This window comes from Drosophila pseudoobscura, chromosome 4, assembly GCF_009870125.1.
Source record: "Drosophila pseudoobscura strain MV-25-SWS-2005 chromosome 4, UCI_Dpse_MV25, whole genome shotgun sequence".
NCBI lineage: Eukaryota > Metazoa > Arthropoda > Insecta > Diptera > Drosophilidae > Drosophila > Drosophila pseudoobscura.
The window spans coordinates 22,623,986-22,641,076 of NC_046681.1; the positions used below are offsets into that span (position 1 = coordinate 22,623,986).

Here is a 17,091-nt window from a genome sequence, read left to right on the forward strand (position 1 = left end):
CCTCTAATCAAATCTTTTTCCAATCGTTTGATTTTCTATAGAAAAGCACCCAAAAAAAAATGCGAGAGTGCATGATATTCATTTCGGTTGCAATTTTTGTGCAATTTTCGCACATAAAAATGGGCTCTGATGGGATTAAATTTCCCCCGAAACAACGGAAATTTGAGAATGCCAAAATGCGGACACATGTGAAAGGCTTAAGGTCCGTTTTTGGTCGGGAGGGTTGCCAGGCAAGGACAGTTTTGTGGTGGAAAGAAATGCAGTTTTTTTGGGTGGAATTTGCAGAGAATTTTAGTTGTATTTGGGGATAAAATGGCTACATTTTCCCATACAAATACACTCACCTTCCATGCCAGCTGAGGATCGTTGGGCTGGTGGCAGAGCTTCACGGGGAAGGGCCCGTAGCGGGTGCCACGCTGCAGATGCGTCTTGGCGTAGACGCCACTATCACGGATATCCAGATCACAGACAGGTTCGCGCCGGCGGGCCCACTCCTGGAGGAGCTGCTCCGCCTGGGCCTGGTCGTTAAAGAAGTGCTCCATGCTGGAGGCGGCCGAGGAGCCGGCCAGCGGCAACGTGGGCGGCGGTGGCTGCTGTTGAAGCTGGTGCTGTTGCTGTTGCTGGTGCTGGTGGTGCTGCAGATGCTGCTGATCTTGTGGCTGGTGCTGCAGATGTGGCTGCGACTCCAGGGGCGGCGAGGTGGAGCCGGGCGGCAGGTGGTGGCGGGTGGCAAACGAGGGGGAGTCCTCGCCGGGAAGCTGCGTGTGATCCGGCAGGGGACCAAAGGCCGGCGCCCGCGTGCTGAGATCCAGGTGATGGTGATGATGGTGGTGGAGGTGGCGCACAACACTCGGATCGTAGTCGTCGCCGTTAGAGCCTGTGCGGGGAGAGACAGAGATACAGAGATACAGATTAGAGGTGACTTTCCGGACAGCGACAGCAGCAGCAGCAGCAGCAGTAATCCTAATCAGCAAATGCCTGTCATGTCAGCCCAAAATAGAATAGATACGGACACGGAGGCAACCTCAAGTTGCGATGACAATCGTTTCAATTTTCCACTCCCCTTTCTATCTATCTCTTGGGTGATTTTGCAATTGGCCCCACAGTGCAGTGCCCAGTGCCCAGTCCAATGCCCAAAATAATGATTGACAGCCTCACGCAGTAGGCAAGACAAGGCCTATCACTCTGTCAATGCCTATCATCCATCGCGGAGCACTACTATCTCCAGGCGACATGTGTCTCCCTAGCACTGGAAGGGGCCTGGGCCCCTGCCTATGGAAGAGTGTTCTTAGGCAGCCCCAACATTCACCAGAAACATCTCCGATTACCCAGCAACTTGAGCAAATAGCATCTGGATAAATATCACACGAAAGTATTCCAAATATTGCAAACAGAAGTTTCCTTTTTGATATGAAATTACACAAATATTTCTGCTAATGAAATTAATAACAATTAATCGATGTGCCAGTGTCTGACATTTGCCGATTGACTAGATATATTCCTTAGGGATGGAACAGCTTAATCGATGGACTAGATAGAGCACATCCGATGACAGTAAAGTCAGGGCTTGCTTGAAGGGAAAACCAATCAAAGGGGGGGTGGGGGTCTAGAGTGACAGCTAATTCAAGGGTATCTATCAAGCCATATATGTATAAAGACACGCACAAATTACCCGTCGATTATTGGTATTTGTCTTGCTATCTGGCTAGCGGGGTAGCGGGGGGTAGCGGGGGGTAGCGGGGGGTAGCGGGGGGGTATCGGGGTATCTGGGGTGGTGTTTGCTGTTAAGGTTCTTGTCTTGTCCATCCGCCTTGTTCGAACACTTGAAACTAAATCGTAATTTGAGCTGTTAGACAAAATATGACAACGCGTCGAAGCGATAACAAACAGAACAGAGAACCGACAACCGACAACCGACAACCGAGAACCAAGAACCGAGAACCGACCACATTACTGGTCAACAGGCAGCAATGCAGATAAGTATCGGCCATATAAGTAACCCACAGGCCAGGGAAACAGGCAAACAGTTCGGTGGAATACAATGGGCCACTGGTCAAGCGGTAAGGTAAGGTGCGGTGCCGCACATTTCGCACATCCTTGAGGATCCTGTGGCACGATCTATTTGAACAGGCACCGTTGCATCGCACCGTCCAGCGAAATGCCTTTGAAGTGGCCCCCGAGAGCCGCGCCCTGCCCTCCATCCTCGCACCTACTCCAGGGACCTACTCATCTCTGGATCGGAGTCTGAAGTCCCCTCCGGCCTGGCTTTGCTCTGCTTTGGTGATTAGTTTGTTTCTTTTTTGGGTGGGTTTGCCTTGCCATTCAATTATTCACTTTTACTTAAGCACAAGTGTTTTCCCTTTTGTTCTGTAGGGTTCCGTCGTCCCTGGGCTAATTTGCTTGTTTAGGTAATCACATTTGGCTGATAAAACCCGGCCATAAATGGTTAATTGCAACTGCGACTTGATAAGCAGGTAGGGCCACGATTCTGAGGGGTGCGAGGCGCAAGTTTGTAATGGTTTTAGCTCTCAAAAGGGCTGAGATGTTCTTGGCAAAATGTTGCACAATCTTATCTGGTTGGGGCTTTTATTTGGAAAGAGAAAGTCCACGAATGAATCAATCTATTGGACATCTATTAGGCACTAAGCACTGGGCACTGGGCACTCGGCACTGGGCACTTGGCTGTTTACTCATCAGCGATTGTTCCTCATTCGATTCACACAATAGATAGTCTTCCTGAATCACTACTCGAATCGCAATTGTTGCTCAGACTTGGGCCAGAAATCACAGAATGAATCGAAGGTAAGTGGGCCTTTTTCCCTTTAAGTCCCGGCCACCAGATACAGCTGGCTGCTGGAGCCGTGAGACCAACCTGATATGACATATCGATCGAACAGCATGGTTCCGTTTATACTCGTGGATTTCACTTAGTAATTATCACAATATCAACAATACTTTTTCATAACACACGTCGCGACATGGCCCACACACCGGAGGCGGCGATGGGTGCTGGGAGCTGGGTGCTGGGGGGTTTTCTTTTCCCAATAAACTCGAGTTTATATTGAGGTTTTCCTTTCGGTTTTCTTGGGGATTATGGTTTGGTTTGGGTGTCGTCTTTATCTGCCGGTTGTCTCCGCAATACTGATTACCACGAACGGATACGCAACGGATAGCGCGAAAAAAAACCAAACCTACTCGCACGGATGGAAACTCAAACGTTGACTGCGACGGCGACGGCAACGACTGCGACGGCAACTGCGACAGCAACTGCGACAGCGACGACGCGGACAGAGACTGGGACTGAGACTGAGACTGTGATTCCGATTGCGAGCGAGCTCTGCAACGAACTGAATTGACTAGAGGTGATGATGGGTCTGGGTCTCGGTCTGGGCTGTGTCCGGGGTCTGGTCTCGTCTCTGGTTCCGGACAAATGGGAATTTTCGTGTAAATGGCAGGGAGTCCACGGCGAGCATCTCTTTTTGGGTTGGTTGTTTTGTGTTGCATTGGGTTTGGGTTCGGTGGTGGTGGCATCGTCCTCATCATCTCATCCCATGATCGGGAGGACCGATGATGACTGTGTATCTGTGTATCTTCCCATGGCAAACAGCAGGGGATGAAAAGGAGAGAGCCACAGCAGCCGCCACGAGAGAGAGCATATTTTGTACCCTCTCTCGGCAATGATTCTCTCTCGCTCTCTGCACTCTCTCTCACTCGCTCTCGCTCGCTCTCTCTCTCTCTCTCTCTCTCTCTCTCGGTGGGAATCTGTGTCAGTTTCGCAGAGGACCACAATCATTATTATTATCTCAGAACTTGGTTATTCTGATTCGAATTGCAGCTCCTAAGGGCAGTTCTTCTCAGAAAAGGATACTCCACAGAGCGAGAGAGAGAGGGAGAGCTGCTGAGCGAGAGAGAGAGGGCATACCTTATTTACCCTCATGTCGCTGTTGCTGCTCAATTTTTCCTATCAGAATGCTGCCGTGGCTGCTGCTGCTGCCGCTCTATGTATCTTTGAGATACACAGACAGTTGTGAAGTTGAGGGAGGAGCCACGGCAGCAGCAAACTGAAACCAGAGTCAGGATAATAGGGCGGGCACATCTTCGCATTCATTATGCACATCTATATATAGAACTATACATGCCTATAGATACATAGATACATAGATACATAGATACGGTATATACTGTTAGATACAAAAGCGAGAGATACAGATGCTGATGCTGGTGCTGGTGCTCTGCTCTTTCTGTCTCTCTTTGGCAGCCAATATGTTTGTTTGTTTGTTTGTTTGCGGTTTGCCCCACCTCCCAGTCCCCCCTCTCCGCCCGCCACTCCCCAGCCGTCAGACAGTGGCAAGTGGCAAGTGGCAAGTTTCTGGCTTGCGGTTGCCGTATCCTTAGCATCCATTTTGATGTGGTTCGGGCTTTTCTCTCCCTCCCTACCTCCCTCCCTCTCTCTCGCTTCCCCCCCCTTAGCACCCACCGACGTCTGTTCCAAAGCGTGCGCAATAAGCACACATTAGGCTAATGGCTCTGTGTGGGTGTGTGTGTGTACAGCCTTTCTCTGGCTGTGTGTGTGTGTTGGCTATAATTGAAAGCGACGACGACTTTTAGCCCTGCGGCCTCTGCCGCAAAGTGTGCCGCCGTGGCGCTGCTTTCCTCCGCTTTTCCTCCACCTTTCGTTTCTGTTGCTCTTTTTTCACCGCTTTTCTGTCTGTTTGCCTGTGTGTGTGGGGGGGGTGAGGTGCTGACAAGTACATGGGCTTTTTGGGTTTTTTGTTTGCAACTTAATTTTCTATCTGTCGTTAAAGTTTTTTGGGGGTTCTTTTTCTGTTGTTGTTTTTGCTCCGGCGCCAGGCCCCAGGAATTTGTGTGAATAAGCCGCCACTTAAGAAGGGGAAGAGGCGGTGAGGAGGCGGGGCAGAGGCTCCCAGTGGATGGGCGCATAGATGACTGGCCATTGAGTAAGACTTTTTGATGGTTAAAGTGAGTAAACGAATTTGTGGAAGGCATTTTCTGCACACTACTATTAAATTAAATTTATAAATATAAAATTAAATCAATATTGCTCACAAATGCGTACGAATAACAGATATGCGTGTATCATTTATATGAATTTTTTTATAAATATCTTTATGCTTAAGCTGTGGATGCATTTTATCTTCATTCTATATAAAGAGTGGAAAAGTATTGTTTAATACGCATTTATAAGGAGAAGATTAACGAGAAGTAATATTTAAATTCGTATTAATTGATACAAAAATTATATATAATTTACAGGGACTTCCCATCAGGGACTCTCCCGCTATCTCCTGGCTGGCTCTCTCAGACCCAGACCTCTACTTATGCTTGGCCCAATTCCTTTCCCACCATATCGTATCGTATCGTATCGGTCTAAACCAAATAAATTAAGTGTTCACCGACACCGATTTCCCCCTTTTTGGCTTACATATGCTTAGGGCTGTCAATGTATTGTGATTGGGTCATAAATTCGTTCACTTGTTATTTATTTGCATGAGGAAAACGCCACTTGAGGGCAGTCCCTGGCCCTGTCCCTGGCCCTGTCCCTGGCCCTGTCCCCCGAATTCCGAAAGGAATGAGGGGCGCCTCATAAAATATCAATTCGATGGAAAGAGTCCTCCTATCTGTAGGTATTTTCCATGTGTGCCGAATGTATCTGTATCTCTGTAGCCGTATCTATTTGCGTTTGTCAAACAGCAGCAGGACTCAATTAGGACCTCAGGCCGTGCATATACGGGTGCGAGTCGCCCTCGGAGTCGCTATAATGTCATCATCCAAGGGACGCTTAAGGGTTGCAAGGGGTTTGTTGCCGCCGCTTCGTGGCAGGGTCTGTGACTCTGCTAATAGCGTTAAATTAAAACAACATAATCGACAACGAGTCACTCTTCCCCTGCCCCCTGCCCATGCCCCTTCCCCGCTGTCACATATTTTAACATGGCTTTGCGCACCCGAAAGATAGAGAAAGGCTTGTATCTTTTTTATTTGCATTTCGCTTTGGTTTTGTGTCTGGTTTGTTCTGCATATGATACCTCATAATTCATTAACCCAACACGCCTCACCGAAACGAGTGGAAAATTGAAAAAAGGGGCGGATCCTTCTGCTGGGTTCCTCCATGAATAATCGATACAGACAATTTACACGGAATTAATTGCACGAAAAAAAGGCCATAAATAGATGTTCTATTTATTGTAGTATTGAAATTTATGGATTTATCTTTGAATATTTTATGGAAGTGAGCCTTCATAACTGAAGGCTGTATCTGCATTTACAGGTCAATGGGAAAAGATCTTTTCTTGAAACAAGAGAAGACCCTTTCGAAAATATATAATTATAATATAAAGAAAATATATCGGTATACAAATTTCAAAATATAGTCCAAAGACTGCGATTTTGAACTCCAATTTCATGTGCGACGAATTAAAAAAGCGTATAAAAATTAAAAAAAAAAGAATGGCTATCATTCAGACCTTGTTTTATGTGCTAGAAAGTCGTTTCTCTAGATCTCTGGACTATCTTTCAGGTATAGCTTTATGCCTGCTCTATTTGGAATCCATGAAGAACGGAAAGCCTTCATTGACGGCCATATTTAGTCATTATTGCATTGCCTAAGCTTCAGTAGAAGATCCTGTAGTGTAATGTTGGGCTAACGTTTGAAATATTTGAGGTACAATCGGTGTTGGCACCATTCCTTCAGCCTTTAGTTGATTTTCCACGATTGAAAGGATTCCCATAGCCATTGTTCAACCTTTACTAAACCAGCAGCTCCCCTCTATCATCCAGATAAATCAAATATGTAACGATAAACCTATTTAAAGAAGCCTCCTGCCTTTAAAGTTTCTCTTAAATTTAAGGACCTTCAAACCCTTTAAGAAGTCCTCAAGACTTCTTCCAACTGCTGAAATTTGAATGCTAGCGCGCCAAAAAAAAACATACAATGATCTTTCAATACTTGAGATCTTTCAATCGTCAGCTGAATGTCCTCGGGCACTGCCCACACCCCTGCTCCTCGGCTCGGCCCCTCGAATGGTAGACTGGCTGGTAGACTTCCTCCTTTGGTCGACTGTTTCGCCGATGGAGTTCCATTCAGAGTCAGTGACTCCGGTTTGTCTCTGTGGAAGTTCTGTCGGCTGTAATTAACTCAGCTGGATGGCTGATCTTTGACTCTAACTGTCTGGCAGGCCAGGGACAAAGAGGCTGGCTGCACGGGGCTTTTGTGTATGGCTTTTTTACAAGAAGGGCACAAGAACACTCGGCAGAGCAGAGCAGAGCAGAGCAGAGCAGAAAAGTTCCTCAAGGAATCAAAAGCAAAAGTCTTCCCCGTCCAACCGTCAGCCATTGTTCGCGGAGTTTCGGGGTCTCGAGTGCCATAACAGAACCTACTCCTGGCATGCATACGAGTTCGAGTCGGGACTATGCTGATGCCGATCTTGTAAACCTTGCGATTTCCATTGTATGTGTGTCTTATTGACATGCCAGAACACTCCAGGATTGCGATTCCCATTCCGACTGCTGTTCCATTGTTCTGCGTTTCTCGAGGCGGAGCGGAAGTCGCTCTTCTCGAAAAGGAACCCCCCGAAAACAGAACAGAAGCCAGAAGCCAGGGGCAAGTCGCTCAAGTCAAACGCAACGAGCCAGAGGGCTGGGGTCAGGCCTATAATTATGGCAAGGTCAAACCGTTAAGATTGCCAGATGACGATGCACAGATACACGGAGGAATGCGGCAAGGGCGTGAACAGACAGCGTAACTTAATATGAGCCAAAGCTGCAAGGATCTCTCTGGTATCTGTGCAGCACGCGCCCTCAATCGGGATTCCCCTGAGCGAATGCAATCTGCAGCGGATGCAGACGTATCCCTTAGTTCTTTGGGCTTCCTGTCCCGGCACACTTTCGAGCACATCTGCCAGCGGGTTTCGTCCTGCAACTAATTGGAAAATGTCACTCACTTGAAACCCTTTTTCCTGCGGGTTTTTTCGCACCAAAATTCTCGCCTCGCCGATCTTCAGGTAACTTTCGATTATTAATCTTTTTGCACTACACTTTTTTTTTTTAATTAGCGTGAGAAATATATTTTATAACTTCTTTTTGCACATTTTTGCGTTCAATTTTCGATGAGGGGTGGGGTGTAGGGGGGGGAGCGGGACTCTCATCTATCACGTACTCGAGGACTGGCCTGCATTTTGCCGACGCTACACAGAACCAACAGAACCAACAGAACAGCACTAATTGTCACAGACTAAGCCTTTCGCTGGCTTCTCCGCAATTGATTGCCTTTCTCAGCCTCTACCGGACGGAGCTCTGGCGCCCCCACTCGTATATTATATATGTTTTCTATATATAACGACTTTAAAGAGAGCGCGGACGCGTTTCATTTGGGTGACAATACATAAATAATAGAAATAGCCTCCAAAAAAAAAGCCAAACCGATTCTAAAGTGCTGTGCTCGTGGGCAGCCCCCAGTCCCCCCAGCCCCCACCACAAGAGTGAGTGTGAGTGTATTCGTAGCCCTCGTCGGCAGTCCAGGCCCGACAACAGTCGAAGTCGAAGTCGAAGCCGCAGAAACGATCGAAACGTAGAGTCGTTCGGAGCACACGGAGCTCTTGGGCTCGATCGCCGGCGATCTACAGTGCACTGTTGTACTATGCACTCGGCTTTGATATCTGGAGCAGACCTACTATCTATTCTCCAATAGAAAAACATAATATACAACTCTAGCGTAAGAAAAACCCCAAAGAACACTGAGAGAAAAGCAGGGAAGGTGGCTTGACACCTGGCCTCCTCTATCACTGAATGAATGGGTAAACGAAGACCAAATATCGTTGAGTTTCGACTATCTTTACAACGTCTTATCGTCTGACTAACAAGCCATATTCATAGCCCATTTTTATGGTATTATCTAATACAATTTGGACTTTGAAATGTGGAACCCATACTAGATCTTGGCCTGAAAGTCAATCAAGTCTAGTTTCCAGCCATTTTGTTGAAATGCATACACCACATGTGTGTGGCAGTATTCCCAGGAAACCCCTTCTTCGAAGATTATTCCACTGAAAGTATATACTTTTTGTATACAGAATATCATTTCTCCCGCATCGAAAGCATAAATACAATTGTAAGACAAGTGCCACACACTCATAAACAATAGAACAGTGACAAGATACTGACAGCCACGACGATAAAGCCAAGCCCGCTCATATACCACGATCGGAGACAGACCAGACACCCCCCGATCCCCCCTTCCAGGCACCACAATTGCTAGTAGCGTATTCTAAATAAACGATATGTTGACACTGTCTCTGGGGTAATCGGAAAGAGAAGCCTTGCCTCGCCTTGCCTTGACGTAATGCTGTAAACAAAAGACAAAACGCGACTAGTGGGTCGTTCAGATTAGGCTGGTTGGAAGCCACCCAGGAAGGGACTCCTGATTGGAGCCGGAATGAAGGTCTGAAACAACCGAGAACCCAGCTTTATTCTCTGGGTATTCCTTCATCTTCAGAGACATATTTAAGCCCCCCTTCTACACCCACTCCCAGCCCCTTGTCTTGGCAATATAATGTATACGCCTGGTATGACTTGGCCCAGGGCTATCATCGCCTTCTATCTAGACAACAAGGTCTTACCGGGCTGGTTATTTGTCTGCAATCGAAGCGACAGGAAACAAGAAAACACTTTTGCTTTTCGGACAGTAAAGCGTCGCTGGTGAGTGAAATATGGAATCGAATGGAGCAGCGTATTGAAACGACCAAATAAATGTCCAACGTGTGTGTATTTGGTAATAAATTGTCGAAATTGGAAGAATAATTCGGTGGTTGTAAATCCATAAAAATATCAGGTGCGATGCATGTGCCGTCTTCGGGTTGTACCCGCTCCCCTCCCGTCCCCCTCTCGGCGTCCAGTTCACCTCAACGATGATGATAATTTGTCGATGAAGCAACGCAATCCGAAATAAAGAAGAGAGGGCATAAGCGAAGTGCACAATAAAACTATACTGGGACGTGTTCCCACTGATAGATGATATCATCAGGAAACGACGAGGGGCCCCCAACCCCCTGATGGGGCAGGGGGTTGTATGCCTAACCCACTTTCGGGGTATTGGGAGACATTGCCAACTCTCTCGCAGATGAGAATGAAAACAAAAGTCAAGTAGCCACAGGGAACTTCATAAATTATTGCTTTATAGAGTATCCAATGGCACCTGCTATAAACCACATAGCCACTGATAGCCCAGTACATCGCAGAGCACCACCGAAAAACCACTGCCTAATCTTGATCCCATTGCTTATCTGGCGTTTATCTCCCTCTCTCTCTCTGGTGGGCAACCGAAAAACTTTTGTCTACTGCAAAAGCCTGTATCTGTATCTGTATCTGTATCTATCCGAGCGATCTGACCAAGTTTACACCGCCGAATCCAATTCAAGTCTTCCCTCCGCTATCTGCCAGCGTGCCGTAAATTCTCCAAGTGCGACACTTTTATTTTGATGTATTTATGAGGCTTTAATGTGTTGAGAAAGAGAACAGAGAACAGAGACCAGAGAGCACTGAGCAGAGAATGATTGGTCTTCGAGTCTTCCATTATCAGGCGACCGAATGCTGTTTTATGATCCTATATATAGCCGTTTCTTGCCTAATTGAATGATATGATAGGAGGTTTTAGAAAATATTTTAATAGCTCTTAATACAATCGATTCTCAGGTCGTAAAAATGCTGATACCGATAGCGATTTTACCGCCCCAGCAGAGCTATCGGCCAGAGTCGACACCAACTGACTGGAGTAGCGGATCGGATCACTATTGCCGCGATGGTAGTAATGGTTATAATAATGGTAATGCCTCCTGATGATGGTCCCCCGAAACTGGTGCGAAACTTTCGCTTATCGCCGCCCGTAGACCCGCGATTAAGGGGGGGAATTTTGCAATTATTTCTTTGTACTTTTTTGGGTAATCTCATGTACGCCTGAGGAGTTGTTGGAAACTTATGCGTCTCTGCCTTGGGGAATCATTGAATAAATATCCCCCCCCCCCCTTTCCGCTGCTTTCCCTGACTCAACTGTGCCCCGGCCTTTGTCTCCAATCGTCGGGGCCAGCTTCTATCTGCGTTTGCCCCTAGAATATCTACACATAAATAGAACAAGCGGAATCGAGCCTCTCTCGAGTGCCCATCCATTCGATTATTGCCTTTCGCAGAAATCCAAGAAATGCACAGGAGTCACCCTATTGAATTGACCCACAGGAATTGAATCTTCGGCGAATGTATCGCAATTCTGGGAAATGGGGCACTGCATCATTGGCAGAGCCCCCCCAGGAAAATAACGATATGAAAATGCCATTAGGAAATCCGGTGAATGGATAATACAATGGGGTGGCGGAAGAAGCGATCAGAATTCTATAAACAGGGGAATTTTGCATAAAATGGCAAGAGAAGAGTCTGCAGAAGGGGGGGAGTACACTGTCAGGCAATAATTGAGTGGAAGACCATATATCTATGGTACCTTGAACCTTGTTCAGACCTTGCTCGAAGACTCTTTGGTCCTCGTGATGCCCTTGCCAGCCTTTACAGAACACATAATATCGGAATTTTATACCTTCTTTTAACTGAAGATAAGACTAAGCAAAGACTGGGAGATCCAAGAAGTCTTCAAAGATCCTCTTGTCCCCTTTGAAACCCCTATTCCACCGAGTGTTTCCCTTCGCAGAGTCTCTTACAATCTCCGCAGCGCAGTTGTTGTACTAATTTGAAATATCTGAATGTTTCGCAATATGTCATTTCGTTGGGCTCGTAATAGGCTAATCAGCATCGGCCGTCTGGGAACTACTCGGACGTTTTTCAATGTCAGTTGATTGCGGCTGATGGCAGTTGTCCACATCTCTAAATGTGTGTTTCAAAACTTTCGACTGATAAACCAGTGACTGAACAGCTCTGGCTGCCTGCCTGCTTGCCTGCCTGCCTGCCTGCTCTGCATCTGCTTAAAATACAGACCAAATAAAATGCTTTATCTGGGACACAAGGGAACTGCGAAGAATGGAGAATAACTTCGCGTTTGTTTCCCCCAAAATAAAACAAAACCTAAAAGCTAAAAGCCAGTCAACTAATTGAAACAGATGTGGGGAGATATTTGGAGATTAGTTAGAGGGCACGGGCACGGGCACTGGCACGGGCACGGATACGGGCACGAGCTGGTCAAACGGCTCCGCAATGGCATGTCCGCCAAGATCGAGGCACGTCGCGTCTCCTGGGATCCTCGGCAGACCACAGATTGGGCGGCCCGGAAATGGCTCTGTTTATGGGCCTCCAGGGGGACATTTCAACATATATTTCATATTTTTTTATTAGCTTGTTTTCTTTATGGAATAATGATTCAGCCTTCAAATATTGAATCAATTTATATCTTTACTTTTTGTATGATTTATTTTTGGGAAATTTTAGTTTTGCCTCATTTAAATTTAATTTCCAAGCATGTCAGTTCTTCGGGGACTATTCCATACGATAACATAATTCAATAGCTTGATCCAAGAATTTACTTGATTTATTTTCAGATTATATTAAATATTAGGTCAGAGAAGCTATTAAAAAGGATTTATGTATGAGTTATCGACAGGGTTACAAATAATACCAGTTATCTGAGTGCTATCGATTATTATCGATACACCTATGGACATTATAATGCATCAGACGATTGCCGAATGCAGATAATGATCATCAAAAATGTTCCAATCCAAGTTTCAGCTTTTAAATTTAATTCTATAAAACATCCTCTACCTTTATATTTAAAATCGATAAACAAATAAGTAACTATCGAATAAAAGGTGCCGTAAAATATTGTTTTCCACTCGTCGGATTATGACTTGTATGCAACATATTTATATATCGTTTCATTGATTGGTTTCTTTTGCTTCATCTGTGATACAGTCCTCCACAATCCCCTCGCAAATATATTCCCCTACTCACCCTGTTTATATTTCCTAGCAATCGCTTTGGATCGCATGATAATCTCCAGCAGTGACGTCATTAATCTAGAGTTGCTGCATATCCATGGCCAGAAATCGAACACCCAGGGAATTGAAATCGCAATTGAAATCCTTTTGAGTTGAGTTCAAGCCCACACGGGCCCACATTGACATTGACATACTCTCGGGGAGGGCCTCCCTTCGCACACTCGCACTCGCACTCCCTCTCTCCCTCTCTCTCTCTCCCTCTCGCACTCTTAACGTATCCCCGTGGAAGTCGAAACAATTAGAAATCACTTTTGCAAATCAAGAACACACAAAGGAAGTGCAGGAAAGTCCAGGGCTCGGGGTGGACAACCGACACAATTTCATTTGCATACAGTCCTGGTTCGGGGGGGGCGGTTCGGGGGGTCTAACGCGGCAAAAAATCTTGGCTATATTTCCCTCTGCCTGTTGTTGTCCTTTTTTTGGACTCGCGGGAGGCGGGCGTATCGAGAAAAATCAAACAAAACACTTATGGCACTCCGAAGACTCCGATTCCGTTTCCGAAGACTCCCCCGAGCACTCCGACGGCAGAGTGGAGTTGTTGTTGTTGTTGTTTTTGTGGGGGAGATCTGTGTGGCAAGAAAACACACAGTTTAAGGCACTCGCTGGAGCAGGCCACTTTCCACTTTCCACTCAAACTGCCAGAACTTTTCGTACTACTGCCTCGTACTGTTGCACGTACTGCTGCTGCTGCTACCTTGCCTCGTACTGCCTGTGGCAGAGAGCGCTACGGGAACTGGAACTGGAACTGGAAGAGAACTCTTCTTGGCACACACCTGCCCGTCGAAGCTCCTCAGACGCGACTGACGACGACCACCGGGCCCGACGACAACGGAACGGAATGGAGCGACCAGACTATGCCGACTATTTCGTCTATGCGATGTTGCCTGCCGCGTTATAGTTTTATTTTCTCTCCAGACCCAGACCCAGACCCAGGCCCAGGCCCACCTCCAACCCACCTGTCCACCAGCCAGCCCCCGACCCCCGTCCCCCGTCCCTCGTTCCACTGTTTTCTATTTTCCTTTTTTCATATGCACGAAAAAAAAAGTTTTTCTTTTAGGAGAAAAAGCGCGGCGCTCAACGGAGACTGACTACGCGACGACGCTGGGCCCTGACGGCGGAGGAGGTGGCAATTAGGAAGGCACGAGTGGAGCACCCGAAAAAAAAAAGCCCAACCACCAACCACACGCCGCACGCCGCACACACAGGCGCCCCCGAGGCACGAGTGTTGGTGCGCGAGTATCTGTGTGAGTGAGTGTATGGGTGCGGGCAGCGAAAGGACACTAACGACAACTCCAGCAACGCCACAAAAAACGCAACGTAATTCATGCAAATGAAGTCACGCAAGTTTCCCAGTCCCCCCCATCCACCCTCCACCCTCCCCGCATCGCACTCTGCGGGGAGACACGGGTCGTGCCCATCCAATAGGCATTCACCGGGATGGAATTTGGGGCCCGCAGAGCAGGGCGGAGCAGTGTCTGGGGTTGGTGGATAGTTTTCCGGGGCTGTCATTGGGGATACTATGGGAAGAGACAAGGTTTCAGCCACTAAAAAAGGTGGATACTCGTCTGATTATAGAAGGGAGGCCTCTTTGCGTAGGAGTATTTATCCCTTGGATAACCATATATCCAGTCCTACCTTTGAGGCCTAATCCCAAGACATTCTTCAGAATTCCTCTCCAAATATCCACGTTTTCAATACTCCTCCTCCTCCTCTCTCAACATTGTAAGGAGAGTCCCAAGTCCTAGGGAAACCCCCCCCAGTCCCTTCTGGAAGTCACCGCAAAGTCCTTCGCTTAACCTTGTTATCTCAGCCATCTATCTATATGGCTGTTATTAAAGCCCAGCAGGCCATGCACATGCCAACTATGTTCTCCTCTGCACAGAGGCACAATTTATGCAACACCCACACTATTATCCCATAGGACCACCCTCTGGCCAATGGGCAGGCAAAAGGCCTCCCCCCTCCGGTCAAGAGCGCGGTCCGTGGGGGAGTGTGGGATTTGGTTGCGGTGGGGGTGGGGGTGGGACTGTCTGTGGTGGTGGCGGTGGTGGCGGTGGCGGTGGGGGTTGCATTTGTCGCACTGCTCAGTCCGCGTGTCAGTCGTTTGTCATAGGCCCGACAATGTCGGACGTTGTCGTCGTCGTCGTCGTCCACGTCGTCCTCGTCATCCTGGCTGTCGGCTGGAACTCTTTTCAAGTACATGCAATCAATATTTTGCTTACATTAATTATTCATGCTGGTAGAAGTGTACTCCCTACTCCCACTCCCACTCCCAACCCCTAGCTCCTAGCTCCAGACGTGACTTCCACCTCACTCCCAAGATCCTACCACCTGTACCCTGCCCTCCCCTCCACACCTCTCCCCACCAGTCTGCATTATATTTTCGCCTTTAGTTGCGTTCCAATTCCAGCGCATTGCTCGCATTTTTCTCCTTATTACCAGACCACTGGAAAAACACACAGAGAGAGCAGAGACCACAGGCCCGTGCGAGTGGGTGGAAAACTCATAATAAAAGTAAGTCAACCGAGGGAAAAACATTTGTTTTTGTTCCATCTCGTAAAATATGCGAAGATTTTTTCAGTCTTTTATGATGGCCGAGTGGCTGTGTGGCTGCAGCCGTTTTGGGTCAGCTTTATGGAACGTATAATTGGCCAAAACGGATGGATCTTGGCATCCCGCATGCGATGTGGCGTATTATTGCAGTTCTTATTGTTGTTTATCTAACTCTATGCACGTCATTGGGGCGCCACACACGACTGAATGATGGCGGAGGTGGAAGAGGGGTGGGGGGGTGGGGGCTGCCATTGTTCTATTTATAGTCGCTCTTGATCTTGCAGCGGGAATATAGGATTACATAGCCATAACTTTTGAGTTATTTCCCACAGAATTCAAGGCTGATGAAATCTGTGCCAAAAATAACACTCTGACATCCACATGGGAGCTTCCGCGAAAGGAAATTATATAATGTTTCAGTAGGTGGGATATCTATCGACCTACTTATATGTATGTTCTCATGCTTGAAAGGTTGGGGCTGATGATAAGAGGACTCTGGCTGGGGTTTATCACATTCCTCTCGACTTAATTTCCTATGATTTTCGGAGAGTTCTTATATATCCTATTCCTAGGCATATCACTACCCAAATTTCCGGAATATCCTCTCTCTAATTAAGAGCTTAAAAACCTAAAATTGCGGTCATAAAAAAAAGTTATAGTGAAAAGTGTCTGCGAAAGCCATTTTCATTATCCAACCTAAGAGTTTCCCATTTATTTCCCAGACACGGCAGCCCCCCTCACTCCTCCAGGGGGAGTGCGGGGTCCAGAGAAAAATACAATAATTTCAGGCGTTCATTTAATTATCAGGAAATTACAAACACTCTCAAAAATATATATAAAACTGGCGATATATAGAGACACAGAGAGAGAAAAAAGCGGGGAAAGAGTGGGGGAGAAACATTCATTTTATATACAGGAGAGATGCGATTTCCAGTATGAGGTAATCGTGCAGCAGAAATTCCCTCCCCAAGGCATCCACCAGACCATGCCCTCCGCCTACCCCCCTGGAGACCCAGCCACCGCCCACACTCCACCCACTGTCACCGGCCAGAGTGTCTCCCCCCTCCCCGGCCCCCACAACAGCCACATCTGCCCCACTGTGCACTTACACAAGCAACAGTTCTCTCACACACACACACACGCGCGCAACAGCAAGCGGCGGTGGGGGCAGGGGGCAGGCGGGGGGGCCACACGAACAACAGCACGAGCGAACGAACGAGAACGAACGAACGCTTCTGACTGGCGGGCATTCAATGGGAGCCATCGCTGCTTTTGGCCTTCTGCTGTCGTCTCCCTTATCTCTTTGTTATTATCTCTCTCTCTCCCCCACCCAGCCCCAACCCCAGCCACAGCCCCGGCCCCACAGCACACAGTGAAGAACGTGGAGAGAGTTTGTCTGTCATTCGTTTGTCATCGTAAAACGCAGCAGAAGCAGCAGCAGCAGGGTGCTCTCTGCTCTGCCACTGCCGCTCCTCTCTCTCTCTCTCCGTCGCTCCATCGCTCCCTCTCTTCCTCTCTGTTGCGTCTGCGCTTT

General features: G+C 47.5%; 1 protein-coding gene across 2 annotated transcripts in view; it reads right to left on the reverse strand.

Annotated features, from left to right (window-relative positions):
* ham (hamlet) overlaps positions 1 to 13,289 on the reverse strand; it is a 30,818-nt gene extending 17,529 nt beyond the window's left edge. Inside the window, exons 1-2 of one of the 2 annotated variants that reach the window (XM_015180593.2) lie at positions 12,958 to 13,289; positions 345 to 877 (exon numbers count right to left, since the gene is read on the reverse strand). In XM_015180593.2, the coding sequence (XP_015036079.2) occupies positions 345 to 877; positions 12,958 to 13,018 (594 nt within the window). In that variant the 5' untranslated portion in view covers positions 13,019 to 13,289. Of the gene's footprint in view, positions 1 to 344; positions 878 to 2,872; positions 3,647 to 12,957 lie in introns of those variants that run through there. The other variant, XM_002132643.3, reaches the window with a different exon arrangement.
* Between the last annotated feature and the right edge of the window lie 3,802 nt (positions 13,290 to 17,091).